General features: G+C 40.6%; 1 protein-coding gene across 2 annotated transcripts; it reads left to right on the forward strand.

Moving 5' to 3' along the window:
* The first annotated feature begins 755 nt into the window (after positions 1-755).
* On the forward strand, positions 756-15991 carry exoc3l1 (exocyst complex component 3-like 1). Of its 2 annotated transcripts, none has more exons than XM_058398104.1 (13): positions 756-989; positions 2483-2661; positions 3092-3311; positions 4953-5371; positions 8044-8333; positions 8921-9038; positions 9136-9261; positions 11245-11345; positions 12310-12426; positions 12562-12769; positions 13961-14116; positions 14858-14991; positions 15332-15991. In XM_058398104.1, the coding sequence occupies exons 1-13, from the start codon at positions 950-952 to the stop codon at positions 15516-15518; spliced, it is 2295 nt and encodes a 764-aa protein (XP_058254087.1). In that variant the 5' UTR covers positions 756-949; the 3' UTR covers positions 15519-15991. The 2 variants fall into 2 exon arrangements, with proteins under 2 accessions (XP_058254087.1, XP_058254085.1); XM_058398102.1 differs by having other exon boundaries at positions 12562-12832; positions 15332-15990.
* The last annotated feature ends 1382 nt before the right edge of the window (positions 15992-17373 follow it).

Raw genomic sequence — 17373 nt, forward strand, 5'->3', positions numbered from 1 at the left:
TTTAAAAAAAATTTTTGTGTCTTTATTATCATGTTATTGTTGCTTTGCCTTCCTTTGGCTTGATCATAGTCTGTAGGTACACCACTAACTCTAACCCTAACATGACAGGTTAATACCACAAATGTTCCAGCTTTTCATGTTACAGAGACACTGTACATGGTGGAAAACTCTGACAGCACTGGAGACTCCTTCCATAACTGTTACACAACAATCTTCCTAGAGAAAACTGTAGAATTACTATATCTATACACAATAAAGTTAAATAACAAATCTGTATATTATGAGGCTTAGATGTTGTGTCACCTGCAATACAAGTTTATTACCATTTTAAAAAACACCTTCTGACTAAACTGTGGTATAAATTCAACAATTTCTACGCATTATAGCAAAGATTTCTGGAATCATTTCTAGCCAGAGATGGATTAATAATGACCTCCCTGAAGTCTTGACACATTTCTCCAGCTTGTAAATGCTCTGATCTTGATATCACTCTGTAAGCTCATGTGAAACTAGTCACTTGTTTTCGGCTGGGAGATTTGATTAAGACTGGCGTGAGGGCACAGAGTCAGTGTTGGATATGAAATACACCCCCACCCTAACAAGTCTACATCTGGATCCCTTTGACTAAAATCGAGTCCCCTCCCTTTGTCCCTCTCTCTCTCTCCCTCTCTCTCTCCCTCCCCTTTCTCTTGCTCAGTCTCTCTCTCCCTCCCCTCTCTCACTCTCTCTCTCTCTCCCTCTCTCTCCCTCCCTTCCTGTCGACTATGGAGTGGAGGATGTGTCTGGAAGAAGGACAGAGGAAGGCTGGAGGAAGGCAGCAGTGCGGCTATGTACCCTCTCTTCTTGTCCCCCTGTTTTCTTTCTCCGCGTGAGCTGCCGGCCCTCAGCGAAGGGCTCCTTCTTCACAACCGAGAAAACGACAGCTGAACCCCAACAAACCTGAACCTAAATGTCACAAGGAAACGAGAATGGCTGTGACAACCGTGAAGGTACAACTCTACGTTTTATGCAATTTTATGTATGTTTGGCAATTTGAAGTTAAAGTGAAAATAAGTATAATTCAGGAAGAGAATGATAGTGGTGAAAGTAGACAAGAGGGAAAGGTTTGACTACCTAACAGCAACAATTACACTCCAGCATCATGTGAAGAGAAGAGCAGAGAGAAGAGTTTCGACTAAGCTGAGTCATTCCTGACAGCAGCAATAGTCCAGTAAACAGTGAGGCTGGAGACACTAATGATGTCAAACCCTCACATGCTGTGTGAAATGATCTCAGTCTCATGACCACAGCAAAGGATGAACAGGATTATTCATTTAAAACACTCGTGAGAGTTCTTCTTTTGCAATGTACACACTATACCTCAGTGTCTCAGCTGTAGGTCTAAATGAGATGCACAAGTCACGGCATACATGTATGGAATGCAAAACAAACCTTGTGTAATCCTGCTGTACTGGTAGAGAAAGGAGAGAGAAGTTGCAGTATAGATTTCAGTATAGATGCCTGATAAGTGTCTCTTAAGAGAATCTGTTTTCCAATCCCTGGCCAAAGGTTATTCAACAGCTTACTGCTAAGGCTTTACTGTCAGTATAAGCACATTTTTTGTTCCCAAAGGTACACAAACAATAGAAAATAGCTGTAACAGTGGTTGCTAAGTGAGTACAATAGGCATAGTAGTGATGGATACTTGTGATATTACAAGTGAGTTGAAAATCTATTATGTGTCAATAGCATGAGAATGGAACTATTGGGGTCGGACAATGGATCACTAGGTCTCATAAGAATGATGGCATAAGAATGATGTGGACAGTTACACACACACACACACACACACACCAATGATGAAAGGCACATAGGCAGATGTCTGTTATGCCATGTTTCCTCCAAATACCAAACACAGTAAGCTGGACTCACTAATTCACTAAACATATACTCTTGTCCTGAAATGATAATCTGCATGAATCTATAAGTCTATGAGAAAAAACTGCTCTGTTCTGAATCTCAATATTACTTTTACTTGATCTTAGTGCTTCATTCGACACTATAGATAATAACACTCTGCTAGATTGCTTACAAAATTACACAGGTTTTCAGGGACAGGCATTAAAATGGTTAAGATCCTACCTGTGTGATCAATACCATTTTGTAGGTTTAAATGGAGAACTATCCAGGTTAATGCCAGTGAAATTGTTTCCTCTCGGAACTCTGGATTCCTCCCCCAGTCCAAATATGTGCATTGTAGGCTGACTGGAATCTTAAAATTGTCAGTGTGTGTGTGTGTGTGTGTGTGTGTAAGTCAGAATGTAAGGCACTTATATTAACAAATAAAGAGGTCAGACAAATTAAGACAATGTTAACCCGAAGGAACGCTTGTAAGATAGCATAAAGACAAAACCATAACAACAAAACCCTCGCCATCTTCAGGCCTGCACTACACTATATCAGGTAAATAAGCTGAATAAATCTTTCTCCTTGGGAACGCTAGATTTCCCGGCAGCAGGTGAGGAGGTTTGGCCGGAACTGGAGCGGGCAGACTGCTTGGCACGGGGTGCAGCTCTCAAATGGGCTTCGGGTGTGTTCTGCCGCCCAGAACATCTCGAGAGGCTCGCACACTACAAGAAGAGGGAGAGTCAAAGAACAGCATCCATAAGCTCAAGGTTAAAGGTACAGTTTACATTTTCAGCTTTTATTTGTATCAACATTCAGTGTTTTCTGATTTTTTTTTTAAAAGTCTGAGTCCATTTCCTGTTCCTCACAGCTACAGGGTTCCTAGGTCCATCCAGAGTTCTAGTTAGTGTTTGCGTAGAGGTTCTCATGTTCTGCCTGTGTCCATATGGGGTTTCCTTCAGGTTCCCGGGTTCTTTGGTTTCCTTCCAACCTCAAAAATACATACCTGTGAATGTGGGGCTAACAATTATTGTAATCTTTCAACCGATACTGATTTGATTGTGTGTTATTGCTCTCAGACTATAAAAATATATTTGTTTGAGAGCATAAACAAGATTATCACTAGTAAAATTAATGCTTTGTTGCATATACAAACATCGTAGCACAACGATCACCTTCCTGATGAAATTCAGCGGTTGTCTTGCAGTCAGTGGTCCAGTCCTATCTAGAAGGTGTAGACTGGGGGCTGGGACAACTCAGAGAGGCTCGTACTGAGCTGAGAGAAGTCTCCCATGCCATGAACCTGGTCAGACTCGAATCCAGGAAGAACGCCGAAAGCATTAACGCCCTGGACATGCTGAGAGAGACGTCCACCAATCACTCTCAACTGCTGGCTGCTGTTACGAACATGCCACACCTTCACTCAGGTCAGGATCTACTCTGACATCATTTTACATTACATGTACATGTATTTATTGGGATATGTTTAACCAAGGGGAATTGTGATAGGATAAAGCTCAAACATAGAGCTGTGAAACAACTGGGGGTTAAGGACCATACACGAGGGCTCACAACTGGTTCTCTAGCAGGTCCTAGAGGGTTAGGGTTAACTCTTAGTGCTGGTCCCAAGCCCAGATAAAATGGGAAGGCTATCCGAGTAAAGAGTATCCGATGTAAAACCTGTGCCAAAATCAAATGCAGATTAAATGATCCTTTATGGCGATGGCAGATGAAGGACAACAACAACAACAACACCAGCATTTAACTGACAGTGTTGGACCAGATACTAGTTACTGGGCTACAGACAATAGGACAGAAATGAAAGATTTTTCACTTACAGGACTTACAGCTTATTTTATTTTATTTGCTGCTCCAGTCCAATAAGCAAAATGACAAGTTGGCTTGTTTAAAAAGGTTTCATATATGAAAAAAATTATAAATGGACAAAGCAGAATCCAGAATCAAAATGTGTGTTCAGAGTCTCTAACAATAGACAAAAGTGGTCACAGTGGCGACAGTCATAGTAGTCGTTTATTGGGACCTTCATAAGCAAGGTATTTCATGTAACTGCATCTAAGAGATATCTTACAGTATGTAGATAAAGTAATATATATCTCACATTATTTTAACTGAAGTTTTTGCTTCAGAGTCCTACATGCTAATATTTACAGCATGAAACCAGCACATGCCCCCATCTACCGTTCATACTGTCATTATGTGTAATAACAGTAGCTTCGGATATTAGTCTACATTACATAGCATCTTATTTCTGTTTACTGCTAATGGCTCTCCTGCTAATTTCCCATTTTAGTGCTACTCAGGGGAGAATTTTAGCTGTGATGCCTGCAGGAAATTAGCAATATGCATGTTGTAAAACTGGTTGTTCATTTTCCTGAACATCTGACACTGAGCACTGCCAGAATTGTGAAGCAATTCATTTCAAGTTTTATTGTTCTCATTTGAACAGTACTACTGACATGAAACATCTGTCTCTATGAAGCATTTTGCTTCTGTTAAGCAAAGAGAAGGAAATTCATTTCTAATTGTTAGATTGTCTCTATGTGCATGCAGTGTGGGGTAAAAAAATAAAACCTTCAGGACGTTCCCATCAATGAGACATCAAATGGCATTGAAACTAATGGGACAAGAGGCAAGAAATCCAAGACAGCATAACTAAACCAGCTAGCTGCCATTTGAGCCTTACTGGGGAAAAATGCTTAAAAAATAATAAAATAAATAAATAAATAAAAAAGCTGGATAGAGTATCTCCTACTTAGGGAACAATGGAGTATTGACTAAATTGGGGATAATCCAAAAAAGTGTATTTGTTGCTTGTTACTAGATTTATTCCATTGGCATGAGTTTTTATTCAAAGTGACTTACAAATGAGGCAGAATCCAAGTATAGTTTAAGGCTTAAGGCTAAACAGTGACTCAATTCTGGGAATTGATCTCATGCACACACTTTTGCCTGAGCTGTATAAGTTTGGTCAAATGACACGTCAAGTCCACCATGCTTCTAATGATATCTATCTCACTGTGCTTCTTTACTTGTTTGGACTGAATCAGTGAAGAGTATGGTGATGGAAACAGAGCGCCTCGTGGAGTCACGCCGCTTGCTTGAAGCCCACGCTCGCCTCATGGAGCTGGAACACTGGCAGGATGAGGTTCTTCTTCAGCTCCATGGACTCAGAAGCTCATCCCAAACTTTGTTGAGCCCCGAAGATGATGCACTGGTGCACAATTATTTTTCAGGAGTAGGGCAGCTGGTAGAAGCCCTGGCGAAAGAGCTGTGGGCGGTGATAGGGAGTGGATTGACTCTCTCCCTGCAGAACCCTACACCGTTTGTTTCAGCAGTGCGCATCGTGGAGCGTGAGGAAGCGCTTGATCAATACTTCCTAGAGGAGAGGCAGTGTGCATCAGGTGCGAGGTATGGCAGGCCCATGCCTCTAGGAAGACCACGCTGCTGGAGAGAACGTTTCTTTAAGGTATGATGTATGATGATTAATGATGGAAGTGCAAGAAACCAGTAAAACCATTTTCGAAATTAAATTGTAAGGTGAGTTCAACATTAAAACCAATAATAATAAGATGGTAAGGTAGGGGAGGTGGTAGCTCAAGTGGTTAAGGCTCTGGGTCATTGCCCGGAAGATCAAGGTTCAAGCCCCAGCACTGCTAAGCTGCCACTGACTGGCTGGCTGGCTGGATGGATGGATCGATCTATTTATCTATCTATGGGGGTAGTAGTAGCTCAAGTGGTTAAGGCTTTGAATTGTTGACCAGAAGATCAGGGTTCAAGCCCCAGAGCTGCCAATATGCCACCATTGGGCCCTTGAGCAAGGCCCTCAACCCACCCTGCTCCATGGGTGCTAATAAAGACTACTTAACTTAAAGATAAAGTATTTGTCAATATTCCGACACATTTTGGGTTCTCGGTTCATTCTGTGTATAAAGATGGATACATAGTGCATCTAGTGAGTCTAGTGCTGCAGTTCAGTGTTTTGGTTGCCTGGAAACATAAATGAATAAACATAAAATAATCTAATGATATATGGCAAGCTAGTTTGCTAGTTGCTTGTGCATTCGTACACGAGGGAAATAAATGAGTATATTGTTATTATCCCCTTCTCCTCTAATGGAGCTTCTAATGGAGCACATCATGTTGTGGCGTCAACAAAATGTCAGCAAGTTGTTGGCCAACGTTTTGTGTATGACTCAGTGTAGAAAGAAGTATAGTGACCTTTATTTCTGTCTGTTTCATCAGAATTTCCACAAACCTGCATGTTCCTCATTCTGAAAAGATCCATGCAACATAAATAATCTGATCTAGATTATTAGATAGATAGATAAGTTGTCTTTATTAGTCACAAATACATTAATGCACAGTGAAATTCTTTCTTCACATATCCCATCCTTTTGGGTTGGGGTCAGAGGGCAGGGTCAGCCATGATGGAGCAGGGTGGGTTGGGGGCCTTGCTCAAGGGCCCAACAGTGGCAGATTGCTGGGGCTTGAACCCCAAAACCTTAACCACTAGAGCTACCACCACCCCCAAGATGGATGGATAGATGGATTGGTTAAGTAGGCTGCTTTAGGTTAGCAGTACTTTAGCTGTGGGTTAGCTGTAGGTCAGCAGTAGTTTAGCTGTAGGGTTGCTGTAGGTTAGCAGTAGTTTAGCAGAAGTTTAGCTGTAGGGTTGCTGTAGGTTAACAGTAGTTTAGCAGTATCTTAGCTGAAGGTTAGCTGTAGGTTAGCAGTAATTTAGCTGTAGGTTAGCTTTAGGTTAGCAGTAGTTTAGCTGTAGGGTTGCTGTAGTTTAGCAGTAGTTTAGCTTAAGCTTAGCAGTAGTTTAGCTGAAGGTTATCTGTAGGTTAGAAGTAGTTTAGCTAAAGGTTAGCAGTAGGTTTGCTGAAGGTTAGTAGTAGTTTAGCTGAAGGTTTGCTGAAGGTTAGCAGTACTTTTGCTTTTGGATTTTAACCATTAATTAAAATAATTTTGAGTGTTGTAGGTGTAGATGGCTAAAGGGTTCCCTTTTGGTTAATATGAGCATGTTCTTAGAAAGGGAAGTCTGTTTTTAGTCCCAGAGATCCACATCACTAACATGCCAGTAAGAAGAATGATGATGGAGTGGATGATAAATTTGTTCTTACGTGATCCCGGATGTAGTTTATACTTTTAGTGTGGTAAAGTACAATAAGTAACTATATAAGATAAGAAGTGGATAAAAGGCCTTGCTGAAGGACAGAACAGTGGCTATCTAGATGTTGTTGGATTTAAAGTCATAATGTAATTGTGTGGAAGATCTATAAAGCTATTTATGACTGAAACGTAATATAGGAAGGTTTAAATAAAGAGCTAGATTTGTTAAGGAGAATGAAACCACAAAGCTTTTCTCTGATGCAATGTGATCACAATAAAGCAAATATGTGATTATTAAAGGTATTTTCTACTGAAATAGTCTTGTTCCATCAGCTGATAATTGTAATTTAAAGCATTAATTTCTTGAAAGAAGCAAAATTATTTAGTCATACATTATGATTAGATTAGATTTAAAGCTTGAAATAAGTAAAACATATATAAACATATGAATAATATTAGATTTGATTTTCAGTAATCTAATAATAACAAATGTTACATTTCAATTATTTGCATAAACCAACCAGGCATAACATTATAACCACACCAATATTGTGTTGGTCCCCCTTTTGCTGCCGAAACAGCCCTGACCCATCCTGCACTGTGTATTCTGACCCCTTTCTATCAGAACCAGCATTAACTTCTTCAGCAGTTTGAGCAACAGTAGCTCGTCTGTTGGATCGGATCACACGGGTCAGCCTTCTCTCCCCACGTGCATCAATGAGCCTTGACCGCCCATGACCCTGTCACCGGTTCACCACTGTTCCTTCCTTGGACCACTTTTGATAGATACTGACCACTGCAGACCAGGAACACCCCAGAAGAGCTGCAGTTTTGGAGATGCTCTGATCCAGTGGTCTAGCCATCACAATTTGGCCCTTCATCAAACTCGCCCAAATCCTTACACTTGTCCATTTTTCCTGCTTCTAACATCAACTTTGAGGACAAAATGTTCACTTGCTGCCTAATATATCCCACCCACTAACAGGGGCCATGTCATTAGTGATAGTGTTGTGTGTTCCTCAGGTGTTGGAGGAGGCCGTTGCGGCTCGTTTCCGCAGCGCATCCTACTTACACACTCGAGGCCCCGGACTCGCTGGCCACCTTTCAGCCCTTCAGCACAGCATCATGGGAGACTTGACTACAGTGCGCAACCTGCTGGAGCAGTGTGTTCCTCCGCATTACCACCTGACCAAAGCATATCTACGTGCATGCCACCGCTGCCTGCAGGTCCATTTAGGCCAAATCATTGGCTGGGAGCTGCAAAGTGGGGAGATATTCGCTGTCCTTAACTGGGTCCTTCACATCTACAACAGGTATGGCTGGGTGTGGGGCAGGGTATAGGTCTGGATCTGTGTGCTTCCTGATCTGGACTTACGAAGACCATTTGTTTTTATAAGCAAAATCATATTGTCAGTAAACTAGTGATGTCATAGTTTTATAAAGTTACAGCTTTGTGAACACTGACCCTGGAGACTCAACATTAGAAAGAGCATATTAACATAAACCTGCTGATATAGAGGAACCAATCAGGTTCAAGAAATTAGCAGCAATGTGGTGTGAAGAAGTAGAATTAATCTTTCCTTACATTTTCCTTTTAAGAAAAGTCTTTTTTAATAAATAATTGTGATTATTTGTAGATTTTTTTGTTTTTTGCTGATAGTTTATTATTCTGATTGACTTTTTTTAAATATAAGTCAAGCTTATTTATATATAACTTTTTTTACTGCAAGAAAGCCAGTATCAGATTTCTTATATGTTCATTATATTATTAGATCATTAAATCCATCTTGCAGCTTTTGGAACTTTTCTTTATTGACTTTCCTCCTCTAGCGATTTTCTTTCTCTTATTGATAAAGTATCTGTTGAAATCAAAAGATTCTCAAAAGTTTTTCTCCTATAGTTCAGAAATGATGGGTGACCCAGCCCTTGCTGCACATCTGGACCTGGAAGAGATGGGCCCTCTGATATCTCAGGACTTTCTGGAACAACTGCAGAACAAATACGTTCAATGTGTTCGGGTGAGTGCCATTTGTCGCGGATGGGAAAAAGTCAGCGCAAAACATTGGAGGAATGCAGGGCTGTGTGGCTGAAATCTCTCTGTAAATCTTCTTGTAGAAAAGCCTCTCAGAATGGATGCAGAAAGCACTGGAGGTGGAACTTACAGACTGGCAAAGGGATCAGGAGCCGGATATTGACCACGAGGGCTGTTACCATACCAGCCTTCCTACGATCATCACTCAGGTTAGTGCAGAGCTTCATTTAACCACATATACTGACCATGAATATCAAAATCAGTCAGCTGAACTTGCATCCTTTACATGGAAAACCATTAAAAATGTTCTATTACATGTCCTTATGAAATCTCCAGATTTCCTGAAGAGAAATATACACTATATTGCCAAAAGTATTGGGACACCCCTCCAAATCATTGAATTCGGGTGTTGTTTTTCAGGTGTTGGGCTCGGCCCCTTAGTTCCAGTGAAAGGAACTCTTAGTGCTTCACCTTCATACCAAGACATTTTGGACAATTTCATGCTCCCAACTTTGTGGGAACAGTTTGGGGATGACCCCTTCCTGTTTCAACATGACTGCACACCAGTGACCAAAGCAAGGTCCATAAAGACATGGATGAGTGAGTTTGGTGTGGAGGAACTTGACCGGCCTCAAAAATTCCCATAAACACACTCCTAAACCTTGTGGAAAGCCGTCCCAGAAGAGTTGAAGCTGCAAAGGGCAAAGGTGCAAAGGGCGGGACAACTCCATATTACATTCATGTGCATGTAAAGGCAGACGTCCCAAAACTTCTGGCAAAATAGTGTATTCCTATCTTGCATGTATCTTGCAATTCAGTAAGAAGGTGATGATTAATTTCCTATAACAGCAGCTCTAACAGTTGTCCTAGCTGTAATTCAAATCACTATTAATTAACCAATCAAATTACATCAATGTGCTTGTTATAATACATTTTTCGTTTCCATAGTAACCACTTCAGATTCACATTTTATTGGTCGCATATGCTTAAATCGTCATACAGTGAAATGCTTTTTTGACCTGTCCATGTAATACAAATAGAATCAAATAAAGTAAAAATAAGCGATATAAAATATAGAAAATGTAAAACATCAAAAATAAAATAGATAAATATAGATTATAGTGCATGAAAATATAATAGTATTAAAAAAGAAAGGAAAGTAAGAAGAAGAAAATATATAGAAATTTTAAGTTTTAAGTTAAATAAATAAATAAAAAATATAAGTAGAAAATAGTTAAGTATAAAAATAGAATATAGTATAAGAAATGTAATACATTACCATATACATAGTATCACAAATAAAAACATAACATAATTATTGACATGGACATGTAGTGTTTGTTTGTTTGTTTTTTAAATTTATGGAAAGGTTCCCCAGTGTCAGTGCTTTGTAACTGTTAGAGGTTAAACTGCAACCACTGCAAAGGGCTTTACCGTTTTTTGATAATATTGCAAGCTGTGATGTTTTATTTTTTGAGGAAAAATAGAGGAAAAAGAAAGGATAGTGAGTGGATGAATTTTTATATTTACTCTAGCTTACGTAATAGCTGTTTCAACAATTAATGTAACTATACACTGACCAGGCATAACATTATGACCACCTGCCTAATATTGTGTCGGTCCTCCTTTTGCTGCCAAAACAGCCCTGACCCGTCCTGCACTGTGTATTCTGACCCCTTTCTATCAGAACCAGCATTAACTTCTTCAGCAGTTTGAGCAACAGTAGCTCGTCTGTTGGATCGGCTCACACGGGCCAGCCTTCTCTCCCCACGTGCCTCAATGAGCCTTGACTGCCCATGACCCTGTCTCCGGTTCACCACTGTTCCTTCCTTGGACCACTTTTGATAGATACTGACCACTGCAGACCAGGAACACCCCACAAGAGCTGCAGTTTTGGAGATGCTCTGATCCAGTGGTCTAGCCATCACAATTTGTCCCTTCATCAAACTCGCTCAAATCCTTACACTTGTACATTTTTCCTGCTTCTAACATCAACTTTGAGGACAAAATGTTGACTTGCTGCCTAATATATCCCACCCACTAACAGGTGCCATGATGAGGAGATACTCAGTCTTATTCACTTCACCTCTCACTGCTCACAATGTTATGGCTGATCAGTGTGGATGAACTGTTCTTAAATTGTCATTATTTAATAAATAATATCATTCATATTTTTGTCTCTGGCTTGTTAGATGTTAGAGGAGAATGCACGTGTGGCTCTGATGATCAGTGAAAGTCTGCGGGATCAGACAATCCAGATGGGTCTGTATGAAATGGAGATCCTCCTAACCAGGTTTGTGCTTTAATTATAGATAACAAAATGCCCATGTATTGGTGTAGAAATGTTCTATTGTGGTCCAAAAAATACACTCTGAGAAATAATGGTACCAAACTGCACTTGCCTTTGCCTTGTAGTATCATCAAGAGTACATCTTTTGTACCTTCAGTATGTATTTTTGCACATACACTATATTGCTAAAAGTTTTGGGACACCCCTCCAAATCACTGAGTTCAGGTGTTGTTTTTCAGGGGTTGGGCTCGACCCCTTAGTTCCAGTGAAAGGAACTCTTAATGCTTCAGCTTCATACCAAGACATTTTGGACAATTTCATGCTCTTTGTGGGAACAGTTTGGGGATGACCCCTTCCTGTTCCAACATGACTGCACACCAGTGACCAAAGCAAGGTCCATAAAGACATGGATGAGGGAGTTTGGTGTGGAGGAACTTGACTGGCCTGTACAGAGTCCTGACCTCAACCCCATAGAACACCTTTGGGATGAATTAGAGTGGAGACTGTGAGCCAGACCTTCTCGTCCAACATCAGTACCTGACCTCACAAATGCGCTTCTAGAGGAACGGTCAGAAATTCCCATAAACACACTCCTAAACCTTGTGGAAAGCCTTCCCAGAAGAGTTGAAGCTGTTATAGCTGCAAAGGGCGGGACAAGTCCATATTACATTCATGTGCATGGAAAGGCAGACGTCCCAAAACCTTTGGTAATATGATGTAGGTGCATAAAGTAACACTTTAAAAATACACCAGTTTTCCATCAGGTCTTCTGAATTTATTTGTAAAGGTATTTAATAAAAATACAAACCCTTAATGGTACCCCCACAGACATTAAATTGAGATTTGTATTTTCTTTTCTAAGAGTGTATACTGGTCTCTCTTGTTTCATGTAAATCTATCTTTACACTAAGTGCGAAATATCAGGCTGACCCCAGGATGTTTCACTGTCCTTGTAAATCCCACTTAGATTTCGAGACGCTATCGTAGATTACGGCAAAGAGCATCGAAAGGATCCAGCAGCAAACAACACCAAATTCTACCTCCATTACCTCCTGGCCTGCATAAGCAACTGCATCATCCTCAAGTGAGATGGTGAACAAGTATCTTCTTACAGTATGTCTGTGTTTGTGCTGCTGACATAACACGCCTTAAGCTGTGCCCAGGAAATGGGGCTCTGCATGGACTCAGATCTCACTGCATGCTTTAAATGTCCCTGCAGGACGTCCACGGAGACCCTTCATCAGCAGGTTACAGCTCGTCAATTGGTGCGGTTCTCCCGGATTCCCCCTGGGCCACTGGCTGCTCTGGACCGGGCCGTGAGGAAAGCGTGTCGCCTCATGATGGACCAGCTGCTCCTGGATCTTCAGCCTCACTTGCAGGGGCTGTTGTCACGTTCCTGGCTGGTCCAGGGAGACGTCGTCTCTAAGGTGTGTGGTGTTCTGGAGCGCCACTGTGAACTGTACGGCCGGGTGCGCTCGCCTTGCAGAGAGGTTGGTGTTAACGCTGAGTTACAACCATCAAACAAAATGTTTGCAGCCAGTATCAGCATGTCAGTATCAGTTATTTGTGGTGGTCTGGAAAAACCCATCAGATAGTGTTGGGCCTGAATTCTGGCAAATATAGTGGCAAATAATATAGTGAACAACCATGGTTGGATAAATACTGTGAGCAACTGATTTGAATAACAGCTGGTCTCATGCTTTTTAAAGGATCCTGAGAAGCACAAAGGCATGAAAACAAAGACAAAAAGACAAAAGAAAAACAAAACAAACATTTGAATTACTGTAAAAAGCATGTGATATGAGGCAGGTGCTGTTCAATTTCTAAATATCTGTCTGACGCTAAGCATTAAAAAACATTCTATTATATGTACTTATGAAATCTACAGGTTATCCTGAAGAGAAGTATATTCTTATCTTGCAAATATCTTGCAATTCATACAACATTCCTGTACAGTTCTCATATCTGATTGGTCAGAAGGAGGTAATTCATTTCCTATAACAGCGGCTCTAACAATTGTCCTGTGTAACAATGTTCTTGTTCTAATATATTTTCAGTTTCCATAGTAACCACTTCAAATTAACACAGAAAAAATAGAATCAAATAGAGTAAAAATAGATTATATGAAATATAATAAAGAAAAAAAATAAATGTAAAAAAATAGAAATTATATAAAATTAAATAAAATAAAGAAAATTTTATTACAATAAAATAAAATTTAACTGTACAGGTAAGAAATGGGAATAATGTATAGAAATATTTTTAATGAAATAAATATAACATAGTATAAGATGTATAATACATATACATTGTTATATACAAAATATTACAAATAAAAACATAACAGTCACTGACATCATTAAGCATCTTGCTGTAACATTCTAACACAAGTAACAATGTAAACGTTTGACACCACAAAACCGCAAAATCTGTGCTTCTTAATGACAAGTGTGAAACGTTCCTCTACCCAGGATAACAATCAGGGTTTAGAATGATGATAACCCAGTGTGGTGTGTGAAAGCTCAGTGTGAAAAGCTCTTTAGTGTGAGATTAATCCTAATAACTACAACGTCCTTCAACAAATTGATGTGTGTGTGTGTGTGTGTGTGACTGTACAGCGACTACAGGAGGAGTGCCAGTGGTTGACAGTGGTGGAGTATGTGAGAGCGCTGATGCAGAAGAAGCTGATCTGCCGGAATGATGAGGAGAGGCAGCTGTTAGCGCAGCAGATGGTTCAGGATGCTCAGCAGCTGAGAGAGCACTTCCAGAGCATGGTGAGATTTACTGCATACTGCATGAAACTAGGAAAATATCTCAACACCATCTATGTCAAAGAGGTGCATGCGGTGTGTATCACCTCCATGAGTTGATGCGAGTCTGAAATCTGGTGGTTAATTCATTATATACACTATATTGCCAAAGGTTTTGGGACACCCCTCTAAATCACTGAATTCAGGCATTCTTTTTCAAGGGTTGGGCTCGGCCCCTTAGTTCCAGTGAAAGGAACTCTTAATGCTTCAGCTTCATAACAAGACATTTTGGACAATTTCATGCTCCCAACTTTGTGGGAACAGTTTGGGGATGACCCCTTCCTGTTCCAACATGACTGCACACCAGTGACCAAAGCAAGGTCCATAAAGACATGGATGAGAGAGTTTGGTGTGGAGGAACTTGACCGGCCTCAAAAATTCCCATAAACACACTCCTAAACCTTGTGGAAAGCCGTCCCAGAAGAGTTGAAGCTGCAAAGGGCAAAGGTGCAAAGGGCGGGACAACTCCATATTATATTCATGTCCATTTAAAGGCAGATGTCCCAATACTTGGCAATAAAGTTGATTATAAATGGAATATGCACTTCTTGTCCAACCGAAGCGGTCAGATTCATTATCAGTGACTCCACTGTAGCTGAAATCACAATGTTATTTGGTTTCACTTACTTTTTAAGCCATGTTAGCATGCATGTTTGATTTTGGTCAGACAATATCTTTAAATATCTATCTTTTGTTTGTCTGTAGGAAGTTGATGGGACTGTCAGTGAGGTGAATCCCACAGCTTTGATCCCTGTGCTGGCTGATTTAATCAAGTTAAAAGATCCCGGCATGCTAACACTCGAGGTGTCCGGACTGATATCCAAGTATCCTGACATCAGGTAGGCTAGGTTACTTCCTTGCTAACGATTTTAGGTTAACATTTTTTAAATATTCCATTTCCGCATCCTTTTTGGAACCTTTTACAGGTGGAATCTTCTTTTGTGGAGAACTCTGCTGTGAAACATCCCTCTGGTTTGAAGTGCTGGCTACAAACTCTTAAATATCTAAAGATTTTTCTGTAATGTATAGGCTGTTTGAGAAACAAAATAGTATTACAAATTTTAGTATTAGAAAGTTATGACATCACAAATCTAGGAAAACCCACCCATATTTGTTCTAAGAGAAAGTAAACACACAGTTTTACAAGTTTACAATCTCCTAATGTTTCTGTTTTTAAAGTGAGGAACATGTCTCGGTGTTGCTGGACCTACGTGGGGACGTTCCCCGAGATGTCAGAGGGACAGTGTTGTGTTTACTAGAACAGAGTTCACCGCCGCTGCCACCAGGATACCGCCCGATCTTCCCAGACATCCTTGTGCCTCCTTCCAGCATGCCTTTCTGCTTACCTACAGCCAAGTGTGCTTGATGCACGCTCTCCGTGGAACAGCCAGAGACACACCATCCTGCCGAGCCGGAGCAAACAGGAATCAACTGGGCGTCAAAGCTAAATTTAGTAACTTCCTTTCTTCACCATCCTCTGACTGCTGGAAGCTTATTAGTTTAGATTTAGTGTGCTACAACGTCCAGAATTGTCAGAGAGCCATGGTCAAACCATCTCAACCCTCAAGTGATCTCCTGTTATTTAAGGATAAAAAGTCTCTGAAAATATACATGTATATCTGTAGACTTGGTGAAATCTACAATATTTCTGAAAAGGGATATCATGTGTAATACCAGAACAGGAGGCCAAGAAGACAAAGATGAAGTGCTGTGGGTTATGTGAACAGTGTAAACTTGAGGATTAACTATGATACACTGTGCCATGATGAAATCCTTGTTATATTGTGATTCACAGAATATGTGTATATCATGGCTTAATGTGTACAATAAAGTCTTTCTACATAATACATGATGATGTATAAGTAGAGTTGGTCCTTACTGAGCTGGTGCTCTGAGAAAATGAACTGAGCTTCTATCTAAATGCCATTTTTTAATTACACATTCTGGAATTATTATAAATGATCATTCGGCTGCTCCCTGTGTGAGGGGTCACCTCAGCAGACCAACCGGTCCACACAGGTCCCTTCCTGACGCAACCCTCCCATTTTTATCCGAGCTTGGGACCGGCACTGCATCTAGTGGCTGGGGTTTGAGCACTAGCTGGGAATCAAACGCCGGCCTTTTGTATGTTAGGTGAGAAACCTACCTCTGAGCCACCAGCGCCCTCACGTGGAATTATTGCTATATTGCAGTGAAATTTCTTTTTACTTAATTTACACAAGTTATGCATAGTTACAGATACGCTAACTGATAACTGCCAGATTCACTATATTCTTGTTTCTAACCACTAAGACATTTCATATGAAATGGATTTCCTTGACTCTTTTGTATAAAAGTCATTACACATAGTGTTCCTTTAAGGATTTCTTCAATCTTAGTGCTGTCTTAAATACTTTTCCTTGTCACTGTCACAAAAAAAGACATCTAAAATGGAATAAAATCCAAAATACCATGACCTCCCACCCCCACCCTTTTCAAAATACCATTTGTGACAATTGTGAAATTTTGCAAAATTATATAAAGTGAAGTGTGTAGTGTGCAATAGTGTCCAAGGTGTCCACAGTGCAGACAGCAGCAGTACGGGGTGGTCACGAAGTGGGATGAGGTGATGAGAGCAGTGGTATTGTCCATCTTTAAAGTGCAGATGTGCAGAAGTCCTCTTTGTATGTAAACGGGAGCAGACTGTGCAACATGTATGTTTATGTGTTGTATTGTGTGCACAGTCTTGAAATATGCAAATGTGCAGATGTACATCGTGTGTTTATTGTGTGCCGCAGTCCTGTAATGTGCAAATGTCCGGTGTGGTTGGTTGGAGTTCCAACACGTGTGTAGGAGCATAGAAGGTCTAATCAGATGAGTCGTATGTGAGATGATTGAGAGACCGTATAGCCTGCGGGAAGAAGCTTCTCCTCAGTCTCTCAGTGTTGGCCTTCAAGGAGCGTAAGCACTTCCCTGACCTCAACAGAGAGAACAGTCCATTGCTGGGATGGCTGAGGTCCTTCACGAAGAGTAAGAGTAAACACAGAGTGAACTGCATTACTGTAAAGGTTTACATTTCATCATGATGAAACTGAACACATGAGCTTAGTGCTGCTAGAGCACTACTCTACTGTTTCAGCAACAATAACACTGTGCTATGATGCTAATGATGGTATAATGATACACTTGTCCAGTTCATTAAAATAGTCTTTAGCATAATAACAGGAGGTGTGATACGGTAC

The sequence above is a fragment of the Hemibagrus wyckioides genome, linkage group LG08, assembly GCF_019097595.1.
Source record: "Hemibagrus wyckioides isolate EC202008001 linkage group LG08, SWU_Hwy_1.0, whole genome shotgun sequence".
In the NCBI taxonomy this organism is placed as follows: domain Eukaryota; kingdom Metazoa; phylum Chordata; class Actinopteri; order Siluriformes; family Bagridae; genus Hemibagrus; species Hemibagrus wyckioides.

Bases quoted from the DNA above. Each gene is read 5' to 3' on its own strand.
- exoc3l1 (XM_058398102.1), top strand. From the start codon at position 950: ATGTCACAAGGAAACGAGAATGGCTGTGACAACCGTGAAG. The intron at 5,372-8,043 runs GTATGATGTATG...TGTGTTCCTCAG, and splicing joins GGAGAGAACGTTTCTTTAAG to GTGTTGGAGGAGGCCGTTGC. The intron at 9,262-11,244 runs GTTAGTGCAGAG...CTGGCTTGTTAG, and splicing joins TTCCTACGATCATCACTCAG to ATGTTAGAGGAGAATGCACG.